The sequence below is a fragment of the Struthio camelus genome, chromosome 5 (assembly GCF_040807025.1).
Source record: "Struthio camelus isolate bStrCam1 chromosome 5, bStrCam1.hap1, whole genome shotgun sequence".
Classification (NCBI taxonomy): Eukaryota; Metazoa; Chordata; class Aves; order Struthioniformes; family Struthionidae; genus Struthio; species Struthio camelus.
Window position 1 is genome coordinate 53,189,053 of NC_090946.1, and position 25,397 is coordinate 53,214,449.

The following is a 25,397-nucleotide window of genomic DNA, read 5'->3' on the forward strand; positions in this document are numbered from 1 at the left end:
CCCAATGGCTTGACACTGCTTTGGGGTGCCGTTCCCGGAGGACCTGGCTGGACGGAGAGGAACAGCCACGAAAAGCTGCTCCGCAGAGCCCGGCCTGCCCGGCGGAGCAAGGTCAGGTTTCGCCCCCGTGCGCAAACAGAGCACATGGGGCCAAGCCGGTGGGTCGGCTGTCCTGGAGTGACTTCGGAGCGGCCTCAATAAGCGGCAACATTTACCTAGGGAAGCAAAGACCTCAGCCCCAACCTGATCCGGGGGGGGGGGGGGGAGGCGGGGGCTGGGAAGGAGCAGGCAAGAGCGCGCACAGGGGAGGGACAGCAGCACCTGTCGGACCAAGGCCGCTGACGGGGCCGCCCGGCCGGGACTCCCTCCCTCCCCGCCCGCCCCGGCCACCCGTGCCTGCCAGTGCTCATGCGCCCCGGGAGGGGTTTAAAGCGAGCGCGGCCGCCACTGTTCGCGTACAGCTCCGCGGAGGTGTCTACGGCAGCGTGCAGAAGGCAGCCCGCGGTAGGGCGGCCCGGCCCGCTGCTCCCTCCCAAGTCCCCCTCTTCGCAAGGGTGCCCCTTCTAAGGGGACACGCCGCCCGCACTCAGCCCCGGGGCTGGCTGACGGTTTCTCTCCTCCTTTCCCCTAGGTGCGAGCGTGTCCCGCAGCCATGTCGACCCTGCCGTTTCTCCTAGGTGGGTACCGTGGTGTTTGGTCTGGGCCGGCGGGGCAGCAGTCCCGACCCGCCTTGACCTGCTCCTCCTGTCTGTTCGCAGGCGTCTTCCTGCTCTCCAGCCCCGTGCGTGGGACCGACGGCTCAGGTGAGTTTGCTGCCCTCCACCTGTCCGTGTGCGTTTCGCCCTCGGTGCGAGCCCTGTGCGCGGCCGCCGAGACCAGGGCAGTCCCTCCCTGCGGGGAGGTCACGGTGCCCAGGGAGGCGATTCAGCGACTGACGACGGGTACCGACTTGACGCTTCCCTAGCGTGCCCGTTTGCGCGGCCGCCTCTCACTGAGCCGCGCTGGAAATCCCTGGCGGGGGCCGCCGCTTCCTCGTGCGGCGGTTGCGAGGAGCCCGCGCGGAGCGGGCCGGGGCGCGGCCGCCGCTCGCCGCTGCGGACCGGCCGCCTCGAGGGAGCGGGCGAGCTGCGGGGCCGCTGTTCCAGCCACGGGCCGTGTCGGGGCGAGCCGGGGGAGGTGGCGCTCCCCTCGCAGGCGCTCCGTGGTGGCCTGCGGCCCCCCCGAGCTCGCAGCGCTGCCCTGGTGCCGGCCGGCGGGCCGGGCCTCCGCTAGGTCACGGTTGCCAAGAGCTCGGGAAGAGCGAGCCCCCATACTGCGGCAGCTGGTCCGTGGGGATCACCAGGCGAAGCGATGGAGGAAACGTGTGCAGGGCTGATGGGACTGCCGCACTCGGTCCTCGGAGCAGATGGGCTATGCTGATATGAATGGCACCCAAGGATGTAGCTGTGTTATCCTGGCACTGCTCTCAGGGTTAATATATATTAGGGCTGGGAGAAATGTGAAAAGAGTGGGGGAAGGATACAAAACAAAATGGAGGATATCTGGGAATGTTTCCAGATCGGGGGGGAAATTTCCTCCAGGCATAGACTGAAGATGGGCAACAGTAACAAATCTCCTTCAAGAAGAGTGCTGATAGCATGAAAGCATGTGTGTATGTGTGTGTGCATGTGTGTGTTATAAAGGCATTCAAAGAGCATTTGCCCATTTGAGGATCTCCAATGTGTTTCTGACCATGGAATGAATACAAACTTTTTAAACCTGCCCTGCCATTATTTTGCCCTGGAAGGCTAAAGAGAACACTAACATGCCTACCAGGGCATGAACTGGCAATTGCTACATGCCCTGTTGTTGGACTGCATCCCTGCTGCTGGAGAATGATCTCCTGGAGCTGGAGTCAAACCAAGGGAATTGGGAGCCGTAGGAAACAGTTCAAGAAATAAGTCATCAAAGGGATGCAAGCAGCTTATCTGCCCCTTCCAGCAGAGCCTTTCACCAAGGGAGAGCACAAACTCTCTGAAGGATGTGCTTCCAGGCACTGGCCTGCCCTGCAGAGGGTGAGTGACATCAAGCTTTCCTGATGATTCTTAAGGATTTCACAATAATTATGAAGCAAAAATTACTGTTCTTTTGTTTTAAAACACTCAGAAAATTATTTTGTCCTCCTGTGATAACGGCTATATGTCACAGGAGTGCTATGACTTTTTTAAAAAAAAAAAGTGGGGGGCAATGAAAACCTGCAACCTCAATTCCTTTCCTTTTTATTTTATGGGTGCACTACAGAAGTATCAACAGTCCTGCAGGAAACAAGTGAAAAGTTTGCTATAATGCTTCCCCGCAGAACTGGAGACTGTAAAGCCACTGTAAATTGAAGGTATCTGGAACCAACTAAACTAACATTAAAGGAACATTGGTAAATGTAACTTTACTTTACTAAAAGTACCAAAATGTTTTTATACAATATGTGAACAGATGCTTTGAGATTGTGTCTTACCACTATACTGAGCCCAAATGCAGTAGCACTTGGTTATTGCACTATAAGCTTGCAGAAACCTTTTTAAAAGAACCTAAATTCTGTTGTACAAAGTAATGAGAGAACATTAGTTTCCTTGCAAAACTAATGGATTTAGATTCATTCATATGGTAGGGGACACCATATCTATGTACCTGTGAGGTAGGTACCTAGATACTCATACCTACCTTGTCCATATCAGGATATGTGCACACATATGTGAACACATTTTCCAATATAAGCAGGTATTTTTAATAGTCTGTTTTGTTTGTTTTCTAATCCAGACAAGGCTTGGGAGTAGTCTCTGCATAAAATAAAACCCAGGCTTATTTGAAGGTGCAAGATTTTCCTGCTTCATAAATAATACTAAATATCTAAAGCAATAAGCAGCATAACAGGGACAGGAGTCATTAAGGAATCGCTCATTCTATAATAATGTATGTGGGGATTTTTTTCTACGTGCACAGAAACAAATTCTGCTTTCCCAAAGCAATGGATGGAATTGTCAAGGTTACAAGCGTCAGATGTTAGCTACGGATTTTATTTTGTTAGAGTCTTCTAAATTAGTGACTGTTTTCAAAAAAAAAAAAAGTGAAAATGTTTGCATGTGGGAGTAAGAAACAGCTATTCAGTGCAAATCAGTATATGGGATGAGGCAACAAAAAGATGGAAACTGATGGAATGATTGAAAGTATGGTTACTAGATAGATCTTTTAGGAGAAAATAGCCTTCATTTTTTTTTCTTCTCTCTCTTTTTTTTTTTTAGGGTCAACACTGATGGAAGACATCCATTCTTATCTTTAAATATGCCTTTAATCAGGAAGAAATGCAATTTTTTTTATTTGTACTTATGTTTGCAATGTACCGAGATGTGGTGTGCTTCTGTGAGGTGTAAAGTGTGTGCATCTTGAGTGCGAATATGGTCACTTCAGTGCAGTTTTGAAGGCTTAACTTTATGTTCATGTGTACAGTGGTCTCCAGTTTCTGGCAGAGTCCAGAATGGACAGGAGCCTAGGACTCGGTCTTTTTCTTTAAACTGCAAGCTCATCTTTCCTTCTTGCAAAATACACAGATTTAAACTTCTCATGGAATAGATTAGAGTACTGGGTCACATTAGTACTCAGAGAAATATCTCAACTGCTACTGTATTCCTAAATTACAATGACAAAACACTTGGTTACTTTATAGATGGCCTTTTGGCTGGTTCTGCTGTGATAAAGTATCTTGAGTACATTAACAAAACCAACTGCTTTCTTCAATTTTAACAGTATCACATATGAAATTTGTGAGAATGATTAGTGTGGAGGTTGGTAAAGAACTATTTTATGTGGTCCAATATTAAGAGTTTATTAATAGACTTTCCTGTCCATATTGGACTGCTCATAGGTTTGGGTAGGTGATGATACATTAATTATCAGGGAAGAACAAAATCCACTGCAAGGTTGGTACCATAACTCTTAATTTTGGTGCCCAGCACTTCTCATTTTGATGCTGCTCATAACAATATCAGTCCCAGTTATATATAGGAAAATATAATTACATAGCAAAGCAAAATGAAATTTTGCTTTTTAATTAACAGCATAATGTACTTCCAAGTCTGTTACAAGGTCCCCACCCTGCTAATCCAACTGAGGTATGAACTATTAAAGCCCCTAGCTACAGCTCCTTATTTCATACAGTAGCAACTTACTTTCTTCCCTCGGGAGGTGTCCCCCCGCCCCCCCCACACTCCGCCCCAAATCTTTGCTGGTCTAGATCATAATAGTCTTTAGACAGTCAGTATATAAAACCCAGTGATAGGGCTACAGTGGATTTCTGTGCTTCCTCAGCTAGGGAAAACACAGCAAGATATCCCCTACCTCCCCTCCCCACCCTATCTTTAGTGCTACTAAAACCTTAGTCTGACAAATGACTGTATTTAAATGCTTGGGAGTGTAAGAGAAATAAGTTTTCCAAGCAGCATAAGAGGTGTGTTAACAAGATGTATCTAATTGTTGTATTCATAGGCTGTCAGAGGATTCAATCAACAAGTACATTAAAAATGACAGGTACCATAAACTTACTATGATGTCTTGCACTTGTTAGAGGCTGGAAAAATGTTCCAGGGTATGTGGTACAAGAAGTATCATGAGAATAAAGATTACCATTAATGCTCACTTCAGTGATAAATAATGCTTGGATTCCTCCAAGGGTTTCCAGTCTTCCAGCTGTTGCTTGACCCTGGTGGAATCAGTAGCTGTCACTTGGTGGATGTTAACTTCTTACTGCCCAGTAACTAGCTAACACCTGGTAGAGCTTTCACAGAAGGCTTAGGGGATTCTAAAGGCAAAGCAGGTCAACTTCTTTTAGCATAACACCAATAATGTAGCACTTTCAAGAGTGAAAATAATGTGTGGGTTTTTTTTTTTTTTAATATCAGCCCTTTATCAAAGTTTCTCTTTTCTTCTGGGCATAAGCATGGCAATTCTGCTTGTTTTTCAGACACTTGTTTATTTAAGGCAAATGTATGAGCTTTATGGAGAAGCTGTTGTGAGCAGATAAGACTGTAAGTCCTTAAAAAAATACTTCTTTATTTTTAGGATACTTGAGAATCAGATTAAATCACTTTACAGTGGTTCTTGCTAGATGGAGAAATTTATTTTGAGAAGGGAAAATGAAAGTGTTTGCTGCTTGTTTCTTTCCTTAATCTGGATTACAGCCAGACATAGCATATTTACATCTTTGTGCCCACAAACAGCAACAAAGATTTTCAGGAAGATGTGATTAGGTAGTATAAAATAATTTCAGTATAGCCTTAATGGGGATTGTGTATACTTAAAAATAAAACATGTTCTTTGTTAACTTAGGCACCAAGAATGAATTTTACTGTGCAGCTAAATGTTCTCTTCAATCTCACTAGGATGAGAACTGGTAGGAGGTACATGGTAGTGTGCTCTCTTCTGTCTGCTGATTAGGGAAATCATTCTTTCAAATAACAGCAGCTTATGTCCAGGTCAGTAGATACTCTAGGGAAAGAGAAGTTGAGCAGCAGGTGAGGGACAGATCTCTAATCCCCTAAACATCCCCTTGGGATACAATATTGTGGAGTATATACTGATACATTAGCCAGCTTCTGTCAGCTCTCATTTTAACATTCTGAAAAAGTAGTACTCTGAGTACATACAGAAAAAGGTTCTTGCATCTTCTGTTGCTTGGCAAGGGCAAGATTTGCTCTTAGGAATTTCAGAATAAATACCCAGGTTGAATTTGTGATGCTAAATTGATGTTGATTGTAAGCCAAAGCCTTAATATGCCAAACTGCCAGACTGGCTGGATAAACTGTACTGTGTAGTAGTAGAATGATTTTAAGTATCCAAGATAATGATCTCTAAGTTCTTAAAAAGCTTCAGTTTGCCAGACAAAATTGTATACTGGTGGTCTGCATATGTACATTGTATACATATAAATGTAGTAAAAACTTAATGATGGTAACACAACGTATAACCATTAAAGAATGAAAGGGGGAGTATTATGTAAAAATGTATGTGCCTAAACTGAATAAATAACTTCTGTTTCTCAGTGGGTGAATTTGACAATTATTTTCACAATGATAATGATGTAGTCTCAACTGCAATGTATTGGTATGAATGTTCTTGATATTACTATATTACTGGAGCAAGGAGATAAAAAAAAAAAAAAAAAAAGATTTAACACCAGCCTCAGTAGGATTTATTGCAGAGGCTAAGGGGACTGTTGCTATCAACCTGCTTCATGAACTCCACTGGATGGAAGGTTCAGAGTCTCCTAAGCGTTTTGTAGATGTCCCATTGCTGGAGACTACTGTGGGGACTTCTGAGCCATTTAATTTCTTTCGTGAAGTGTGCTGCCCAGTCCGTGTTTCACCAGCCCTCTGATGTCTTCCCTTTGCCTTTATGCCTCCCAAGTAAACTTATAGCTGTTTTGAATTGCTGCTACCTTTACCTCCTGTATTATCCCTTGAATTTTTATTTTAATGTTCTGTGCTATTCTCTTATTTCCACCATTAAGTTTTTCAATCTTTTTTCCTCACCATTTCTGTCTCATAAAATTAATGAAAAAGTGTGTGTTCTTCCTTGTCACAGCTGTACACTTTTAAGCTCCAAAGATATCTATTCAGATTTACTGGAGCATAAGACAAGACACTGTACCTAACTTTAAGCTCAAACATTGCTTTAAACTTGGAAACAGTGTATGGGTTTTAAACAAAAATTAGTGACCTGAAAATCTTTTTTTCTTCAGCTTCCACAGCTATCACATGCTTTACAAGAGGACTTGACCTTCAAAAGGAGATAGAAGATGTTCTTTGCCCAGCTAACTGTCCTCTATGGCAATTTTATGTCTTTGGGGATGGAGTCTATGCCTCTCTTTCCAGTGTCTGCGGAGCTGCCATCCACAGGTATGTCAGATGATTGTTAAGCAAGCTTGCTACACTTCTAAATTTTAACCTCTTAACTCTATCACAAATAAAGACCTTCTGGACTTCTAAAGACATATTGGCTCAATAGGAATGCCATTAGAAGAATGGAGAACAATGGCGAAAGGAAGGGCTGGGTAACTTGCAAGTTATCTGAATTGTGCTTAAGTATTCATGAAGATAGCATTCTTAAACCAGTGAAATGGCAAGGTGGAAGAAAAACTTTCAGTGTAAAATAACTTGTATCATTTGTATACACAGAAGGATACAATGTAAATATAACTAGAGAATAAAAGCAGATTCACTTTCTTACTTTAACTTACATGACATCTTTTCTGAAATTGCTGAAATCCATTTAAGTTCCTAAGCAAACGGACACAACCAAGATTTGAGTGAATGTGGTCCATCAAGACCATGACTCTTCAATCTTTTGCTTCAAGAGAAAAATGTTTTTGCCATCAAGACTTTTTTCCAAAGGCACTTAGACTAAAGTATTTTGAAATATTGCAGAGGCTAAAATGTTAATTTCTAAAATTACCAACCCAGTGTAATGGGCAACAGTCTTGAATCTAAGTGGTTACAGTTGCAAAGAAATTTCCACCAACAAAACCCAATAGGCTCAGTTTCCTTCACAGATGGGATTCTGTGCTTTGTGTTAGCTGCTGGGAAAACAACAATCCCTGTGCAGCTATGCTGCAAGATCTGTTTTTTCCAGTTCAACGTTGTTTTTACTGCAGATCTCGGTAGAATCTCTCTCTAGTGGAATACTAAAAACACTGAAAAATGTTCACGTGATCTAGGTTTTTAATACAATTTTTAGATCAGCACCAGAAAATCAACACTTATAAAAGAAGAAAGTGTAAGAAATAGAGATTTCTTTTCAAGATTTGCCTACTCTTCCTCCAAAGTAACAAAGCACAGGCATTTTACACATCATTTACTTCTTCACTGAAGTAGGTACCTTATAAACTGTATTATTATGAAGATGATATGATGATGCAACCCAGAAGCACAGGATTTATGCAGTATTGTTTTTTTCCATACTAAATCTCAATCTAAGTTATAATCCCCGTGAAATACGCACCCTGTTTGAAAAACTTTTATCTGAGGGTTCTAATGGCAACGAAAGGATTAAATTGTGCTTACCCTCCTTCAGTTGTTCCATGTCTTCTAGTAAGTATTTTAGTACAAGCTAAACATTTTTAAGTATCCTGAATAGGATAGACTGTAGTAGAGCATTCTGAAAGAGCAGTCTGTCAAACTTATACATGAAAGAATCTTCTACTCAGGAGAACCTTTTGTTTTTGAATAGTACCCTCTAAGTTAGGGGCTATGAGTCCTGTCAGCCATTCATATTTAGAACAGAACTTACTACGTGAGTTTCGTTGGTTTTGTTGGAATTATCTGTGGCCATAAATACTGATCCTAGTAACAATGGCTTGCTGGGGGCTGACTGTTTAAGGGAAAAGTTCTCAGCTAACTTCAGTGCAGGCTAGAAAACCCAAGCAAAAAAAACCAGACAAAATACTTGCTTCTGGCTCTGTGTTACAAAGGCTAAACTCCAAATTTGTGTCCAAGTAACTCCAAGAACCTATCGCTAAATGGCAATCATGGTTATTTGATACTATTGTAACAAAACTAGGTATATACTCTTGGCAATTTCAGTTTATTCCAAATAAATGAAACAAACACATCTGGTTTAAAGCTAGCTAGGTATGTCTTACATTACATTGTACGGTGATTGCAACATAGCTATATATCTTAAGTACTGTAAAAGATCTGGCCTGTGATACTAAAATGACTTATATACTGGTATACCTTATATAAAGCAGACTCATACAATTATCTTATCTGTTTGCAGAAGCATGACTCTTATGAGCAGTTTGAGGAGTGGGGGAGGTTATTACTTTTTTTTTTTCCGAATAATGAAAAGTGGTTGTGAGAGCCTCGGTTGGTTCCCTGTACCCAGTTTCTGTGTTGGGTCCAAATTGAGGCTTGATTCCTTTTATATATAAATAGTGCTCATTTGTTCTATTACTGCAACGCAACTATTAGTGCTAGAAAAAAATGTCCAACACAGTTGAAGAATTTAGCAGAATTTAACTGTGAATAATTCTGTATACTACAGAGGAGTAAGCTTTTCTTCTCCTTATGTTATGCCTAATTATTCTTAGGTTACAGAATATTTATTTAATATTCTTTTTCTGGGCAGAAGAATAGAAGCTTTTCTTCTTATGGAGAAGAATGAGGAGCCTCCTGTCAGTCTGATGCTACGTAGGCATAAGGAAGCAAGTTAAATCTACCACTGACTGATTAATTGGCTTAATAATCAGAAAGGCAAATTAAGGACTAAGTTCTCAGCTTGTGTAGTTCTGACCTAGTACCAGTTCCACTAAATAGAGACCTAACTTGATTTGGCAATTTCTAGATGCTAAATAGGCATGTACAATTTTTTGTAACCTTCATAACTATTCACAGGTTGGAAACATACACTTAATTCTAGGAACCTGGTATTTAATTAGGTAACTGAAGTATATCATGGTGTTAACCAAGTTGGCCACAAGAGCCCCTGGGCCACAAGCTAACCACAAAGAACACTGACCACCCCTCAGCTGTTCCAATGTTTGCTAGAAAAAGACTGACAGAGGTCATTTGGCCGGAAGGACTGGACTTCTGGGCAACACTACATTTACTTGGAAACTTTGGTACATTGCCTGCTTCTGCTGCTGAGCATTTTTTCTTGCCAAAAGCAACAGGAGTGCAGTAGAGAGAGCAGAACCTAGGGGGGCCAGAAGATGCTGGCATGAAACCCAGAACAGCTCAATATCAGTAACCGAAAGCAGGCAGCGGTAGGAGACTGCAGTTTAGAGAAGGGGAGCGTGCTTCTTGCAGCAATGGAGAAAGGGGGAGGATGTGGAAGAAGTCTGATGTAGTTGCTGATAGGGGGAAGAGAAGATGGGAATTCAGCTACTTCAGCTGTCATGTCTGATCTTAGACCCCTGAAGATAACTTTTCATCAAAGGATCCTATTAGAAGTGCCAGGTGTTATCACAGCAAGCACTCCCCGCTCTCGCATGGTAACAGGGACTTTAGGTTAAAAGTCTGCTCTTGGATAGCATGGCAGACATGACCTTCCTGTTCTTTCCCCTCTGCAGAAAATGCAGATTGCCTACCCACAGACATATATGATGAGCATAATTATTAGCATGAAAGCATATGTTATTCTCTGAAGATATGTTTGCTTCCGAACTACAAGACTAAATCTATTCAAAATGTATTTCTTTTAACAGTCCAGTTGCAGCTCTGCTGCCCTTAGACTGCATGTTCCAATCAAAGGAAAGCCCATGTTTAAAGCTATTTTCTTTCATTCTCTCCCCCCCGCCATTGTTGCATAGTAACATTACGTTTGTCCATTTCATGGACAGTGTTTTGTAATATTTAGATAATTTTATGTAGCTGATCATTACATAACACTTAGAGCTAAGATCATTTTAGAGAACAGGCACTTGGCTTCATCACAAACTTTTCAAACGAGTCAGTAGCTTATAGGCATGCCGAGGAGAGCTCTTTCTCCATCTGAAAAATCTAGCATGACTTTTACAAACTCCAAAAAACAACTGAAAACTTACCCAAAGGGAAAAACCTTTTCATAAAGGTGAAAATCTTATTTCCCCTTTCTTTTAATGACAGACAGTATTTCAGCTTTTTACTGCTGTGTCAAAGACTGCTGACTGCAATTACACGTATAAAGGTCATCTCCCATAACTGGAAGAGTCCCTCTGCATCAGGGCTGATGTGCAGACTCCCTTGAAAAAGGCATATGAAGGTCAGCAAAGTCAAGCCAGCCCTGTATCTCTTCATTTGAGAGGGCAGACAAACAAGTTCTTGCACTTTACTTTGCAGAGGTGGGTAAGGCTCTAAAAGTTTCAGTCCCATCTGCTCTTTGACCTCGGTTTAAATTTGTAAGTAGGTTTTGGATTAAATTCTTTCATATAAGAACTTCCTATATCAGCTGCCTTTTGGCCAGTATTTCTCCCATGAGCTATTGTGCGGTGAGGTGCTGGATTATTTCTTCATGTGTTTCCTTTTCTGTTTAATTTGTGTGTATTTTGGAATGAAAAATATAGTGCAAGTATAAATGATGATTAACAGTGAAGCTAGGCAAGAGAATAGAGTGACAACTTCTATACAATGTTGTTCTCTGGCAGCTCTGACAGTAACGAGAAACGTAGTGACTAAGGAAGTTAAAGCTGTATCTGGAAAATCTACAGTTTCACTATAATCAAAACAGCCAGGCATGCAAGCCATTTGGCACATGAATAAAGTATAGCAGTGAAAATAAAACCAGATTTTAATGATACAAATTACATTCTGAGGAAACGCATAGGCATCTTTTCACTGTTCAAATACCACTGCAGATCTAGGCAGGATGAGTCTCATTTCTAAAGTGCACCTTAAAGTTATTTGCCAAAGTCATTCAGAATGTAAAGGTAGACTGACAATATGGCTTACTCCACTTCAGCATATATCAGCGTGCACTCTGACTACACTAGCTAGAAGAAACACCTCACAACATACTTGTTAATTTACCTACAGAACAAAATGGCAAGGGAAGAGGAATAATTTTCAAAAGATATGTAGTTCATATTATACTTGCATCTGATATTAGCCCTTTCCCCCAACATTAAAAATAGCAAGGAGAGTTGATTATGTGAAAATAGTGCATCTTTGGAACAGTTTAGAGCTTTATAATTTCTGACGAAATACAGACTCAATAGATGCCTTCAATAAATAGACAGGAGCATAAAAGACTTCCACTCTGGTTTCAGAGGAAAAAATTCCCTATTTCAGATAGGCTGATATCATTGCTTCCAAGAAAACTTGTCAGGTTGAGCTATCAGCTCAAAATGTGGTCTTGTTGAGCTTAATCTAGCTGTACTTAAAGTTCCAAGTTCACAACAAAGGAAACGGGAAGAAATACTAAGCTCTTTTTGGGAGCTGGACTTGGACATAGATCAGTTATGCTGGTGCAAACCCAAAGCAACTTCACTAAAATTGCCAGTATAAACTTAAACTAGAAATGTTTCCAATTAACAATTTTTTAAAAAAAAGCTTATTTGGATTCCTGCTGCTTTATATTCTTTCTTGCACATCTTTCCTTACCCCTAAAGACTGACACATTAATAAAGGATTGCATGTCAAGGAGAACAAGGTAATGGAGAAGAAAATCATGTTCTAATTCGACTGAAATGTTCTAAATTCACTCACTTATTTCCCCAAAGATAATTTTGCCATACTGAGTTTTCCTGTCAGTTTTAAAAAAAACAATTAGAAGCTCCAGTGTGTTTTTTTTCTCTCTCACTTTTTAAAGAATTTTGTAGTGCTGTTTGTATTTGCCAGCTTTATAATGTGACTTTAAACTCTAGCATTCAGAGTAACTTTAGTAAAGCTCATCTGTCTGTATAATGTATACAGTATTCCTAGATGAGAAAATGTATGTATACTTTGAAACTACTATCATCTTCCATGGTACAAGAATTAAATACATATAATCAGAGTTCTATTTAGATATGCAAACCATGTCTGTGAATGAGGAATATATTCCAAAAGCAGTCCACAAGGAGATTTACGTAGAACCTAGTTTTGCCACAAGTGCCCAGAGCTAATATTACCATAAACATATGCAGTACTTTCTAACCTCTCATCTTGATTATTCTTCTTTTGCAATGTTTTTACATCAGATTAGGCTGGGACCTATTTTCAAGCAGGAAGTCAAACAGATAACACAAACACAAAGGCATGTTGTTGTGTTTTGGTAGTCTTGAAACAGATGTTTGTCTCCAACAGTACCATACCTGCCCAAGTACTGCAAAGCATTAAGCTTTTACCCCCCTTTCTTAGAGAAGCTTAACATCAAATTCTGTCCTCTGAAAAATAATACAAGCATTCTCTCTTTCTATGCTAGTGAAAGATATAAAAAGCAGTTTTGATGACACATTAGATATCCAAATGCAAACAACCACAACAATCTTTACACCTGCAAAAGCAAACAAATAAGTCCAAAAGTAGCTTTTAATCCTGAAGTTTCCTAAATGCATAAATCTGTCCTGTTGGATAGGCACACAATCACGTAAGTCCTGATAGTGCTGAGAGACTCAGCACATAAGCATCAGTAAGACTTTCAAATGTCTAGGAGGTGATGGGACTGATCTAATAGGCAACCTCAACACCTGTTTAATTGTGAAATGAAATACAATAAAGGGGAAAAATGGTAGCGGCCTTCTCTAGGAACTACACTACTACCTCTAACAACTTGTACAGGATGTGAATTTTCTAGGTTCAAATCTATTCGGTTCTTAGAAACATTCTCCACAGATTTTGCTGGAAGGTGGTCTGGGGTTTTTTTGGTGGTTGGTTTTTTTTTCTTCTATACTTTTAAACTGCTTGTTCTAATAAGGCATTAAGGACTACTAGCAGTAGTCTGATAACAGTAAATTAAACTTCGTATTTTTTTTAATCAGTAAGCTTTTTGGTATTTGTTCTAACTTTTCTACTAACCCATATAACTAGATAATAAGGACTTATTGTGGTATGCTTAAATGAATTAAGATACCTGAGATGTGTTAGCAATTACTTAAGTACTCTAGATTCTTATGCTGCAATTTGGTGCGTTAAGGTACATCTCTGTTAACAAAAACTGCACACTTGAGTAGTATCTATCGTTGAAATACCATTTCCAAGTCTAGACTGAATGCAAGCAGGAATCTTATGTCGACTGAGTTAATAATTTGCATTTTACTTATTTAATTTTTTCTGATTTTACATTTAACCTTTACTATACATAAGTAAGATGAATAGGATTCTTTAGGCTTTGTTCTTACATTTCTCAGTAATCTGATGGATGCTATCAATAACGCTTACCGTTTCTGACCTCGTTCTGTATGGTGCCATATCGCAATGTCCTATATACAAATTAGTACTATAAGCAACAATCTTTTTCCTCAGTTTTCTTAGATCTGGTCATTTCATAGTTGAACATAGCAAATTTTGTTTTAGTTGCAAACATCCATGAGTTAAAATGAACTCAAATATAAGTTCTCCTGTAGCTCTTTCCTTTAGCAATCTATATCAGTCCTTGACACATTGCTCTTCTGTTTCTGTCTGAACAATGTTAAAATTTTAAAACTCCCTGATAATTTTTTCGAAGTCTGTGTGGTGCTCAGCAGAATAGATTCTCTAACAGTCTTTTCAGTGACTTATGGCTTGTTTCAATCTTGACACAACTGCTTCCCTACAGAGCATCTTTTTCAGGAGGCTGGAATGTCCCTCATACTAAAAATGGTAAAATTGTTTTGCATTTCCTTGTGATTGAAATGTCTACTTTACTATAACTTTTCTTCTGTCTCAGAGGGGTAATCACCAGTGCAGGAGGAGCTGTAAGGGTACAGACTCTCCCAGGACAGGAGAACTACCCTGCTGTAAATGCCAACGGGATCCAGTCTCAGGTGCTCGCTAGATGGGCTTCATCTTTTTCAGTGACTCGTAGGTGGATCACACTTATTATTTTGCATACTCTATTTGAAATGTTAACATAACTCAAGGACACTTCTTCTGTATGCATAAACAAATGTGATTTTGTATAGTACCAAAAGTTTTTCACTTTTAACTTCTTATTTTATCCTTATTTTTCCACAATTTCCTTAAAATACTATTTCAGCTAGGCTAGTCAATCTGTAATTGAAGCTGATACATGAAAATGTATCACAACTATTCAGAATATAATTACATGAAAACAAGTAGTTGGCAGTGTGACAATTAAAGACAATCTAAGTTGGTGCTTCCTCACTGCAGTTGCGGTCCTATCCTCCCACCACTTCCAGCCTTACAGTTTTAGTCCTTCTCTTCTCCTAGCTGCACAGTCCCATGCCTGCCTTTAGGCAGGCAGGAACACTTGTCAGGCCATATGCAGAGCTTATTTAGGGCATCATGCAAACAGAAAGCTAACCCTCCAAAAACAGGAGTAATGTCACCTTAGGTTTAATGTGGTCATTAAACCACAATGCGATACATTTTTTTTTTTTTTTTCCCAGAAGTCTTTGTCCATGCAGTTGAGATACAGTATCTGATTGCAAATAAGCTGCTACTCCCTGCCGCTCTGGCTCATTTAAGTCACCTCATAAAAATAGAGAAGCCTACTGGTTATACATTCTATTTTGGTTTAAAAAACATTAAACTAAGGCTGTGTGTCTTCTGGGAATATTCTTTCAGAGTCTGGGAAATGAAACTCTAATATAAAGCATGTTGTTTACATAACTAAAATTCAGCCTATTATCTCTAAGACACTAGTAATCCTTCGATTAAAGTTAATAGCTAAGAACTTGAAACTACAGGTACTTTCAGTGAAGGTACAAGTGACCTCAATTTCTCCAAGATCAAGCCCTGAATTTATTTGCTAGAAATAATGTACCTGCTACAGCTCAAAAACTCTTGTTAATTAGATATGCTATAATTACTCATAAGCTGTTATTTTTTCAAATTTAGAAGCACAAAGGAGAAGCTTATTACCCAAAAAACAACCACTGCAGTACTGGATCTCACCAAAGATCTGTCTAGGCCAGTGCCTACCTCCAAGAGCAGCTAGTAGAGGATGATGAAGAAAGTATTGGAAACACAGTGTTCTTCAAGCACTTGTAATTTCATATAATCACTGAAATGCAGTAAATCTATCCTTTCAACATTTTAACAGGTACCAAGAACATAGCACTTGAAGCTGTTGGACGATCAATATCAACAGCACGTCCCTCTACAGGTATGAGATCTCTGCAACTGAGATAATTAACAGTAGAAGCCTCATATGATAAGGTGTGCTGCACCGCATGAATGCCAGACTAAAATGCCGTATTTCATGGGCTTTGTTTACTTTTAAAGAAGAAAATACACATAACATCTGTTTTTGCAGTATATCTTTCATCAGCAATAAGAGGAATCACTTGTAATATTTAAGTGATATTCATGTAAATCAAGAAAAATTTGAATGAATTTAGAATAATTATATAGGTAACATAAAAAGGAAAGAGTTTGTGAGCTCATGGGAAATTCGTTACTATTACGTGACAAAGACGACAGATAATGCATTTGTTCTTACAGAAATAAGCTAATGTCAGGATAACATTGTGACATATGGTGATAAAAGTAAAGATGATCTCATTGCTACTCAAATAACAGTTGATAGGCTTTACAAATTTTTTTTTCCCCTTTCCTAGGCCTGCCTGTTAAAAGACCATGTTATCAGTTCTCATTATGAGTTTAATGCTACCAACACTGTACAGAGTTGTTGTGCTTGTACACATAAAGAATTATGATGAATACAAAATAAACAACTGTGCTTTCCCACTGAATTTTGCACCTGCGTTCACACATTTTCAGTTACTGCACTTGAAAAAATGATAAAAATGACACCTACCATTATAGGTCAAATAGTTAAAAAGTTAAAAAAAACACTCTGGCAGTATACTTCAAAAAATGATGTGATGCAATAAACTTAAGACAGATACATGCTGCTGGTGACATCAAAAAATACATGCAGGAAGGGATTTCAGAATTTTGTATCTCTTCTGTGAGACAGAATTGAATGTGCCTAGCAGATCTGTGCAGTTTTATTTATTAAAAATCTACACAGCCATTAAATCTCCCTATTTAATCTTCTCCAGTTCTAACTAGTCTTAATTGCAAAAAAAATTCCTGTCAACTAATCTCCATCTTTGTTGCTGGAAATTAAGCCAATCACTTCTTCTTATCCAACTAGTGACAGTCAACAGGCTGCTGTCCTCTTTAAACCAACGTAAAACATTGTTGCATTCCCTTTTGCTTTCTGTGTCCCAGGCTAAACAAATCTCACACTTTCAACTTATCCTTTTAAGGACTGTTATCTAAATGCCTCAGCATTTTGCTTTCTCTAGACTCTTACGTTTGCCTGCTTCAACAATACGTAGTACTGTTAAAAAGAACACAGTAGCTGAGACCTCAGCAGCATGCAGTGATTGTCTCCTAGATCTGACAGAGAATGTCAAAACATCCTAGGGGGACACTTGTCTTTTTCAGCACCACATTGCTGGTTGTACTCAGTTTGCTGTCCTCTGTTATCCTACTATTGCTGCATTTTGTATCTCTATATTTGATTTTTTTTTTCTTTCTTAAAGAGTACTACTTGGAGTTTATCCTTGCAGAATTTTATCTTGGTGTGTTTTTTGAGTCACCATTCAATTATCACAATAATTTTGAATTTTAATTCTGTCCACTCACATAGTAACAACCTTATCCCACCAATACTATCTGGAAACACAAGTCTCTTTTGTCTTCAAATTCATTAAAGAAATATTAAATCGTATCGTACTTTCTTGTCAGAAAGTAAAATTAGAATTAGTATATGATGATTGTTTTTGACAAATCCACATGGTTATTCCTTAAGAATTTATAAATACAGAGATGATCAGTTAGCCGAATGTTCATTTTAGGAATTATTATTAAATAGACTAGGCTATAATTTTCTGACTTCTTTCTGCTCCTTAACATGAAAAAGTGCTTGCATTTCTCCAGTCCTGCACAACCTCTTCTAGCTTCTTGAACAAAGCAGCTGATGCATAACAATACATTATGGTAAAGGATAAATACATATTCTAAGTTAAGCACTGATCTATAGTGTTTTTTTTCTTTTACAAAAGCAGCACAGCTAGATAGAAAATGTGATCCTTGCTGTCGCTGAAAACCCTTGGTGAGCTTGTAGCCTGTACTCATGGTAATGTTAGTTAGTGCACTTCTTAAATAACTGTTTTGATGACGACGAAAAGTATAGAACAAAATGAAGTTACTTCTTTACAAAGCTGCGTTTCTAGCTATCCTGAAACATTTCATCATTCCTACGCTAAATCTCATCTCTTCACCCGTTTCCTTTCATTTCAGTTCTTAGTTGTTCTATATTTTATCGCAATTACCACTCTGATCACATGGAACAAACAGGCATGGCTTTGAATAGCGTATTTTTCTTTCACTGTGGGTGATATGTACTGTTTACAAAGGGTCATACAGTAACTGAAGTTCCACACTTAAAGGGGATGAGAAGGAGAACAAGAATATGGCATGCATCCTTAGTACGCTGCCTCATTATCCATGTTATCAAGTTGAGTGCTATGACCTCTGAGCTACTAAGTGAAAAAGTAGACATCTTCGTTAACAGTAGGGCTGAAACAGTAGACATCTTGCATTTGAAAGCCATGTGATAGCTAAGTGCTGTCAGGACTCAAGTAGCAGAAATCTAGTTGCCATGTGAATTTCTCCACCGAAAATGCTGCCAGTAAAAGACTGATGATACATGCCAAAAGGCTACATCAGTTCTTATGAAGGCCAGTGATATATAAATATCGGACTTAGATCTTGTCTGTGAGTAAAACCTTTGATTTACAGTTTAAGTCCAAATTTGCTTCTAAAACATTAAAACTGTACACTGTTCTAACAGAGAAATGGTAGGACTTGGGATGGTGAGCTACAGAAATCCACCCAGCTTTCTATCTAAGTTTCAGTAAGTTTGGTAAGTTTGGTAAGTTTCTACACCTAGGCAGGTGTAGAAAGGCAGGTTAAACTGTTCTGTTTGAAAAAGAATATCCTCCAGGGAGCAAAGCAGTAGTAGTGCAAGCTTAACTATTAACTGATTGAAGGGCAATGTTGCCCCATGCCAGTTCTTAATCAGGATATTTTGTAATGTAGTTCTTAGCATACAAGCTTTTTACAGTTCACTTCATCTGGCTGTTTTTGTTCTTAAATAATCTATGCTGTTTCCTTCATTGAAGGCAAAAGACCTAAGAAGCCCCTTGAGAAAAAGGCTGGAAACAAAGGTAGGAACCCACAGATTTAACTTCTGCAAAGTAAAATCCTAACATTTATTTGGTGTTAAGTATTCTATTTACTTTGGATATTTGCAGACTGTAAAGCTGATATTGCATTTCTCATTGATGGAAGCTACAATATCGGCCAGCGTAGATTTAATTTGCAGAAGAACTTTGTTGGAAAAGTAGCTGTGATGTTGGGAATTGGAACGGAAGGGCCTCACGTGGGAGTCGTACAAGCCAGGTAATAATAGATCTACATGAAACACAACTGAGTAATTAATAAGAGAAATCAATTAATAGAACAGAACAATGTTTGAGTAGTGGAACAGAAACAGCTGTAACTGTAATATACAACTGAAAATCAGTCATGAGGTTCTTAATGCTTAATACATTAAAAAAAAACTTTATTTTAATTTGTCTCCTTCCTTAAATAAAGAGTGAAACCTGGAAACTCAGTTTAGTGACAATGTTTCATTTCTTAAATGGAGTCAGTAGCTAGTGCAGCTGGTAGCCAGTACACTTTTCAAATTAAAAAACTCAAACTATTTTAATTTCACAGGAATTTTTAAAAACTACAAGATAGTTATCACACAAATAATAGAAAACCTGCCAAATTTGTTTATCAATTACACAAATACATTTAGTTTGAAATCCGGCATGTTCAAAATTTATTTCTGGATGGATATTCAACCTAATACTTTAAGTTGTTTAATAAGCTTAAGAATTAGCCTCTTCCTCATTTACCTGGTTAGGTAAACAACTCCTCTTGCATAGGGTTGTGAGAATTATTAAGTTAGGAGCATTCTTCTATTTTAGTAATTAAGAAAGTTTGTAGTTCTCTTTTCCCAGCAAAGCTCATACCACTATGGCATTAGCAAGCTAAAATACCAGTTTGAATCACTTTATTGTTGGTCATATAAACTGTGATCTCTTTTTTAATATTTTATTTTGCCACAGTGAACATCCAAAAATCGAATTCTATCTGAAAAACTTCACTGCTGCAAAAGATGTTTTGTTTGCCATAAAGGAATTAGGGTTCAGAGGAGGCAATTCTAATACAGGTGAGTTCATTCTTCCACCTAAATAGAAATTACTTCATTTTATATGTTTAAAAAAAAAAAAAAAAACCACACACACACACAGATATATACAAATATATATATATTATATATATGTTTTATATATATATATACACACACACATATATACACGCACTGAAGTATGTATGCTTCAGTTCTGTAAGAAAAAGTGTTTTAAATGACAAGCTCCTCTTAGTCAGGTCAATATTTTGCGTTAGAACATTGACATATCTTACATTTGGTTTTCAGAGGTTAAGGTTGCTTATTATACAATAATTAAAGCTAAGTTTGAGTATCATTTCCCATGTTTAAGTAGAATTTTTTGCTGGTAATTGTGTAATTTCTTGAGACAAATTCACATCTAATAGGTTCAGCATTTCTTTCTCATTGACTGGCTAATTAAAGAGTTAGAATAATCTGGGAATAAATAGTAAGTAGCTGTGAAGAAATGTCTGACAAATGAAGAGACCGAACATTCCAAATATGTTTTATTTCATATTCTTATCTTTATCACGAGATAAGTACCTCCTCAGCTTCCTTCCTTCCAGTTCACTTGGCAGGCACTAACATATCTGCTTCCTAGTACTATGCTAGGCCTATGGGAGAAAAAAAGTTTTTCTCACATCTGTCAGTTTTCCAAGTTACAGGTTGCTCAAACTTCATTATTACGCTGATTTCCAGGGATACTCTTAAATCATAACATAACATCACAACAACAATTCTTAAATCATAGCAAATCATAACAACATAACTGCCCATGCAGTTGCTTCCCTGTTACACTTCCATATCTGAGAGCAGGATTTGGCTAGTCACCTAAATAACCTTTGAAAACTTTGTTTTTATAACAATCTAATTTTCTCTACGGTTAAAGGACAAAGATTATGGGACAAGAATAGCTTTTGGTTTATTATTTTCAGGAAATAACAGAGTTTGAATGTCATTGTTCTGGGGTTCTCCCCTATCCCCCATCAGGTTATCTTGGAAGCATCAATTCAAAATTAAGTAAAATAAAAATGCTTTTATTTATAATACTGTTAGTATTATAATCTAGGAAAGGATTATAATCTGCTTGTTTATGGTAAACCAAAATAACTTCTCCTACAGTCGTTACTCCTTTTACCAGATGTTTTTAAGCCTCTTTGCCTGCGGTTGGTGTTCAAGTTCTAGAGTGCCTCAGTTCAGTTACTAGCAGAATGAACCAATTATCTAGTTTTTCATATTGCATAGAAGGCTAAAATCCAGCACAACTTCATTGGAATGGTAGGGAATTGGTACTGAAATGTAATCACATTATTTCTTCATATTATTTTTCGGTTCAAAATTAGGGAAAGCTTTGAAGCACACAGCTCAAAAATTCTTCTCTTTGGAAAACGGAGCCCGCAAAGGAATTCCCAAGATCATCGTAGTGTTCTTAGATGGCTGGCCCTCTGATGATATAGAAGAAGCTGGTATAGTGGCCAGAGAATTTGGGGTCAATGTATTCATTGTGTCTGTAGCAAAACCCACAACTGAGGAGCTGGGGATGGTGCAAGACATTGCTTTTGTTGACAAAGTAAGTAATATCATTATTCACTTTCCAATCATAGGTATGATTCTAGAGAATTTACTTCATCCTAAAGCCCTAATGAATTAATTCTTACATATGTGTGTGTATATCATCTCGAAAAAGCAAAAAAATTTATTCCTGCTCCTAAGTGATTTAAAAGACTATCACCAGGAAACCTAAAACATTGGGACTGCAAATTTTAAGTTTATCATCTCACTAAATTACATACTACCATTGTGAGGTTGTTTTTTTTTTTTTTTCTCCTCTCTGATAATTGGTTCACACAAAGGTTATCCTAAAGGACTACCGCTGTCCTCACAGTTCAGAGCCTTGGACTTTGTAATCAAATGACGATTCTCAGAATAGGAAATCCCCTATATTAGGTATGGGTATGGTTGAGTGTGTCAAAGCAATCAAATGCAGGTATGTGATCTCCAATCCTGAAATGGCAGAAATGGAAGACGTGCGTTTCAGCACCTGCTCTGTGGAGGATTGTTTATTTACTTTTACCACAGAGACATGAAAGATTGAAAAATACATCCTAGTATAGCATGTTGACAGGCAAGGCATTCATCTTGGCTGAAAAGTTACAGATCTTGCTCTGTACAAGTCAGAGCAGGAATCTGAACACAGGTTTTCTGCTCCCACATGAATTTTTAAGCATTAGGTCATTGCTTACTAACCAGTGAGAAAATCTCTCATTTTTCATGGGGAGGGTTTAGAAAGTTCATAGCTCAGAGCATGAATAGAAAAAGTGCTGAAGCTCTCTTGCTTCAAGACACAAGATAGCTCGCTTCTGATCCCAGGTTTATTACAGGCAGGTCCAACTCTTTTATGTGCTTGTAGGCACAGAAGTACATGACCTTAGGTGACTGAGGCCTGCCCTCCCCTTCTGCGTTTTGATCTTAACAGATTAAATATCACCTTGGAGAGCTGATTTTTTTAAGAATCCTTCTCTCAGTTACCTAGCATTCTATGAGCATCTTATGGAATCGGGGAAAAGGAAATTGCACTTTGGAGGACCTAGAACTAGACTTCAACCCAATCATATGTCTGTTTTCTATGGCGCATTATAGATTTTTTTTTTTTAAAAAGTGCTTGCTAGGTTAAAATGTAAAGTATAAAAGCCTAATTTCCAGTGAATAAGGAAAAATATAGAATTTGCAATCCTTTGGATATTCAGTAGCCATGACTTAGGTCACTTTCAGAAAATGTAATTACAATTTCCAGTTCTTACACTTTTTAAGAATAACATGAAAGTCCTTGAAATTTCAGGGGTGGGGAGGGTTGACCCAATTATTGCATGAGACAAATTGATACAGCTTCCACTAACTTCAACTGGAGATGTTTGTACGCTTTTTTTAAGGCGGGGGGTGGGGGGGAACCAACATCACATATACCATCAGGCTACAATTCTTATCTGCCTTTGAAACAAAATCACATAGGTGTTTGATTCATTATGCATACAGCAGAAGTGGCAGTATTTACCTTTTGACTTTTTGTTTTTAAATAGGCCGTCTGTCGAAATAATGGCTTCTTCTCCTACCAAATGCCCACCTGGTTTGGTACTACTAAATATGTAAAACCTCTTGTCCAAAAATTGTGTTCACATGAGCAAATGTTGTGTAGCAAGACATGCTACAACTCCGTCAACATAGGTTTCTTAATAGATGGTTCTAGCAGCGTTGGAGACAGCAACTTCCGCCTTGTGCTTGAATTCATCAGTAATGTTGCAAAAGCTTTTGAGATCTCTGATATCGGTTCCAAGATTGCAACTGTGCAGTTCACATATGAGCAACGTACCGAGTTCGGCTTCACTGACTACACCACAAAAGAAAAGGTTCTCTCTGCTATCCAGAATATTCGTTACATGAGTGGTGGCACTGCTACCGGTGATGCCATTTCTTTCACAACAAGAAGTGTATTTGGGCCAATGAAAGATGGACCCAATAAGAATTTCCTTGTTGTTTTGACTGATGGTCAGTCTTATGATGATGTTAGAGGGCCTGCTGCTGCTGCACAAAAAGCAGGTAAATGATCTATCTTTAAAGGTAGTGGAAACTTGATTTATTCTATTTCTGCTGTATTGTAAATATCAAGAATTTAAACAAGTTTGCAAATACAGCCGCAGTGAGTTCGTGAAGTATTATAGCTGTTTCAGATTCAGAAAAACGTGAGGTGTGAGGAGCTCTTTTCCATTAGTATGAAAAATCAGTGATGTGGAGCCAGGTATAAGTAGATTCATTCATAGTAGCTTAAATAGAAATGAATGTCCAGTCTCACTTTCTTGTACAGGAGAGAAATTAGCATATTAAAAAAAAAAAAATTAAGTCATGTAGTGAAACCTAATTATATTTGATAGAGTGCAGGTATTAAAACACCCTTTTTTGATCTGAATTAGTTCATGAATGCCATCTAAGCAGCTGTTTTTCTTGTATCCATAGACAAAATGGTCTTATGTGTTGTTCTTACTACTATGCTATTATATTGTAGGAATCACAGTCTTCTCAGTTGGTGTTGCCTGGGCACCTGTGGATGATCTGAAAGATATGGCTTCTGAACCCAGAGAATCTCATACTTTCTTCACTAGGGAGTTCACAGGATTGGAGCAGATGGTTCCTGATATTATTAGAGGCATCTGTAAAGATTTTTTGGACTCTAAACAATAAAGCAAATAGTGGTTGTTGGATATTACTTCTTTGAAACTAAAATCAGGAAACTGAGATGGTCCCTCTAAAGTACAAATGTTTTATTCTTATACCATCATAATATAAGGGAATAAGTTATGACGGGCTACATTCTGTTTCTGTGGTCAATCAAGGATTCTTGTGGGCTCATTAGAAGCTGTACTTGGCATGGGAAAACAGAATTTGGCCAACACCTATTAATTTCAATATCTGTATAGTATCTTTCTTACACTTAAGGCTATCAGATATCAGCTGTATGTATATAAAGAAAACATAACAGAGCTCTGAAACTTGTGCTGTCACTTCCTAGATGTCTTCTCATGCATTAAAATTAATATAATTTTAAATACACAGCATTAGCTTCTATGAGCCTTCTATAGCTTAAGACTCTGTATTTTTTCCAGGAGTTCTCTTGATAGTGTGAATATAAAACTAGCCATGGGGTAAAAAGATAGTAAAAATCTTTTTAGTGCTTCAGTTGTGCAACATCCACTATTGCCAGGCAGTTTATTAAGAAGATGGATGATAGCTTGTAGCTAGACGGTCTGTTTTTAACTAGTTGAAATTTTGGTATTTCGAATGATACTGCCATCTGGTTGGCAGAGTTTACATCAAAAGACCGTCTCACTTCTACCAGTCAATGCTCTTGGGTAATTTTGGCACAGACTTTCAAAGGTATTTAAGCACTGTAGTTTCTTTTGAAGAGCTGGGTCCTAACACATTAAGTAAGTGATACTACTACTTATTACACCGCTGAAGTCAGTTGCAATATTCCTACTGTATCTGATACTCTGGATGTTTTTCTCTCTACTGCCTTGATTTTACAAAGTTGTTATTGGCTAGACAGAGTTCAAGACGATGATCTTAGGCAAAAAGATTAAATTAGACCGTGTACTGGAAACTGAAAGCATTTAAATTGAAATCCAAAATTATCTTAAGCCTTGAAACTTAACTGGTTTATATCAGATTACTTACATGGCTAGAAGACAAAAAAGTAGGCAGAGACATAAGTGGGAATTGGTGGCTTACAGAATAACAATTTTCTAATGCTAGTAAAAGCATCTTTAAAGATGTATGAAGTTTTCTGAAGATGGCAAAAATAGTTTTCTGGAAAAATGGCTTTAAATTGATTATATACCTGGTAATGTGTTGCTATTTTACACCTCTTTGCATGTGGTTAAAATGATGCAATAATTCACTGAGTTTTTCCTGAGGCCTGGAGAGAACAATGGACTTCACTTTAAGTATTTTTTTTTTTTTTT

At 38.4% G+C, this 25,397-nt stretch overlaps 1 protein-coding gene across 2 annotated transcripts; it reads left to right on the forward strand.

Annotated features, from left to right (window-relative positions):
* COCH (cochlin) lies at window positions 1-25,397 on the forward strand. Of its 2 annotated transcripts, none has more exons than XM_068946386.1 (12): window positions 1-111; window positions 632-677; window positions 759-803; window positions 6,767-6,923; window positions 14,350-14,483; window positions 15,688-15,750; window positions 18,785-18,829; window positions 18,917-19,064; window positions 19,781-19,884; window positions 21,228-21,454; window positions 22,962-23,478; window positions 23,942-25,397. In XM_068946386.1, the coding sequence occupies exons 2-12, from the start codon at window positions 653-655 to the stop codon at window positions 24,115-24,117; spliced, it is 1,641 nt and encodes a 546-aa protein (XP_068802487.1). In that variant the 5' UTR covers window positions 1-111; window positions 632-652; the 3' UTR covers window positions 24,118-25,397. The 2 variants fall into 2 exon arrangements, with proteins under 2 accessions (XP_068802487.1, XP_068802486.1); XM_068946385.1 differs by lacking the exon at window positions 1-111 and adding an exon at window positions 299-504.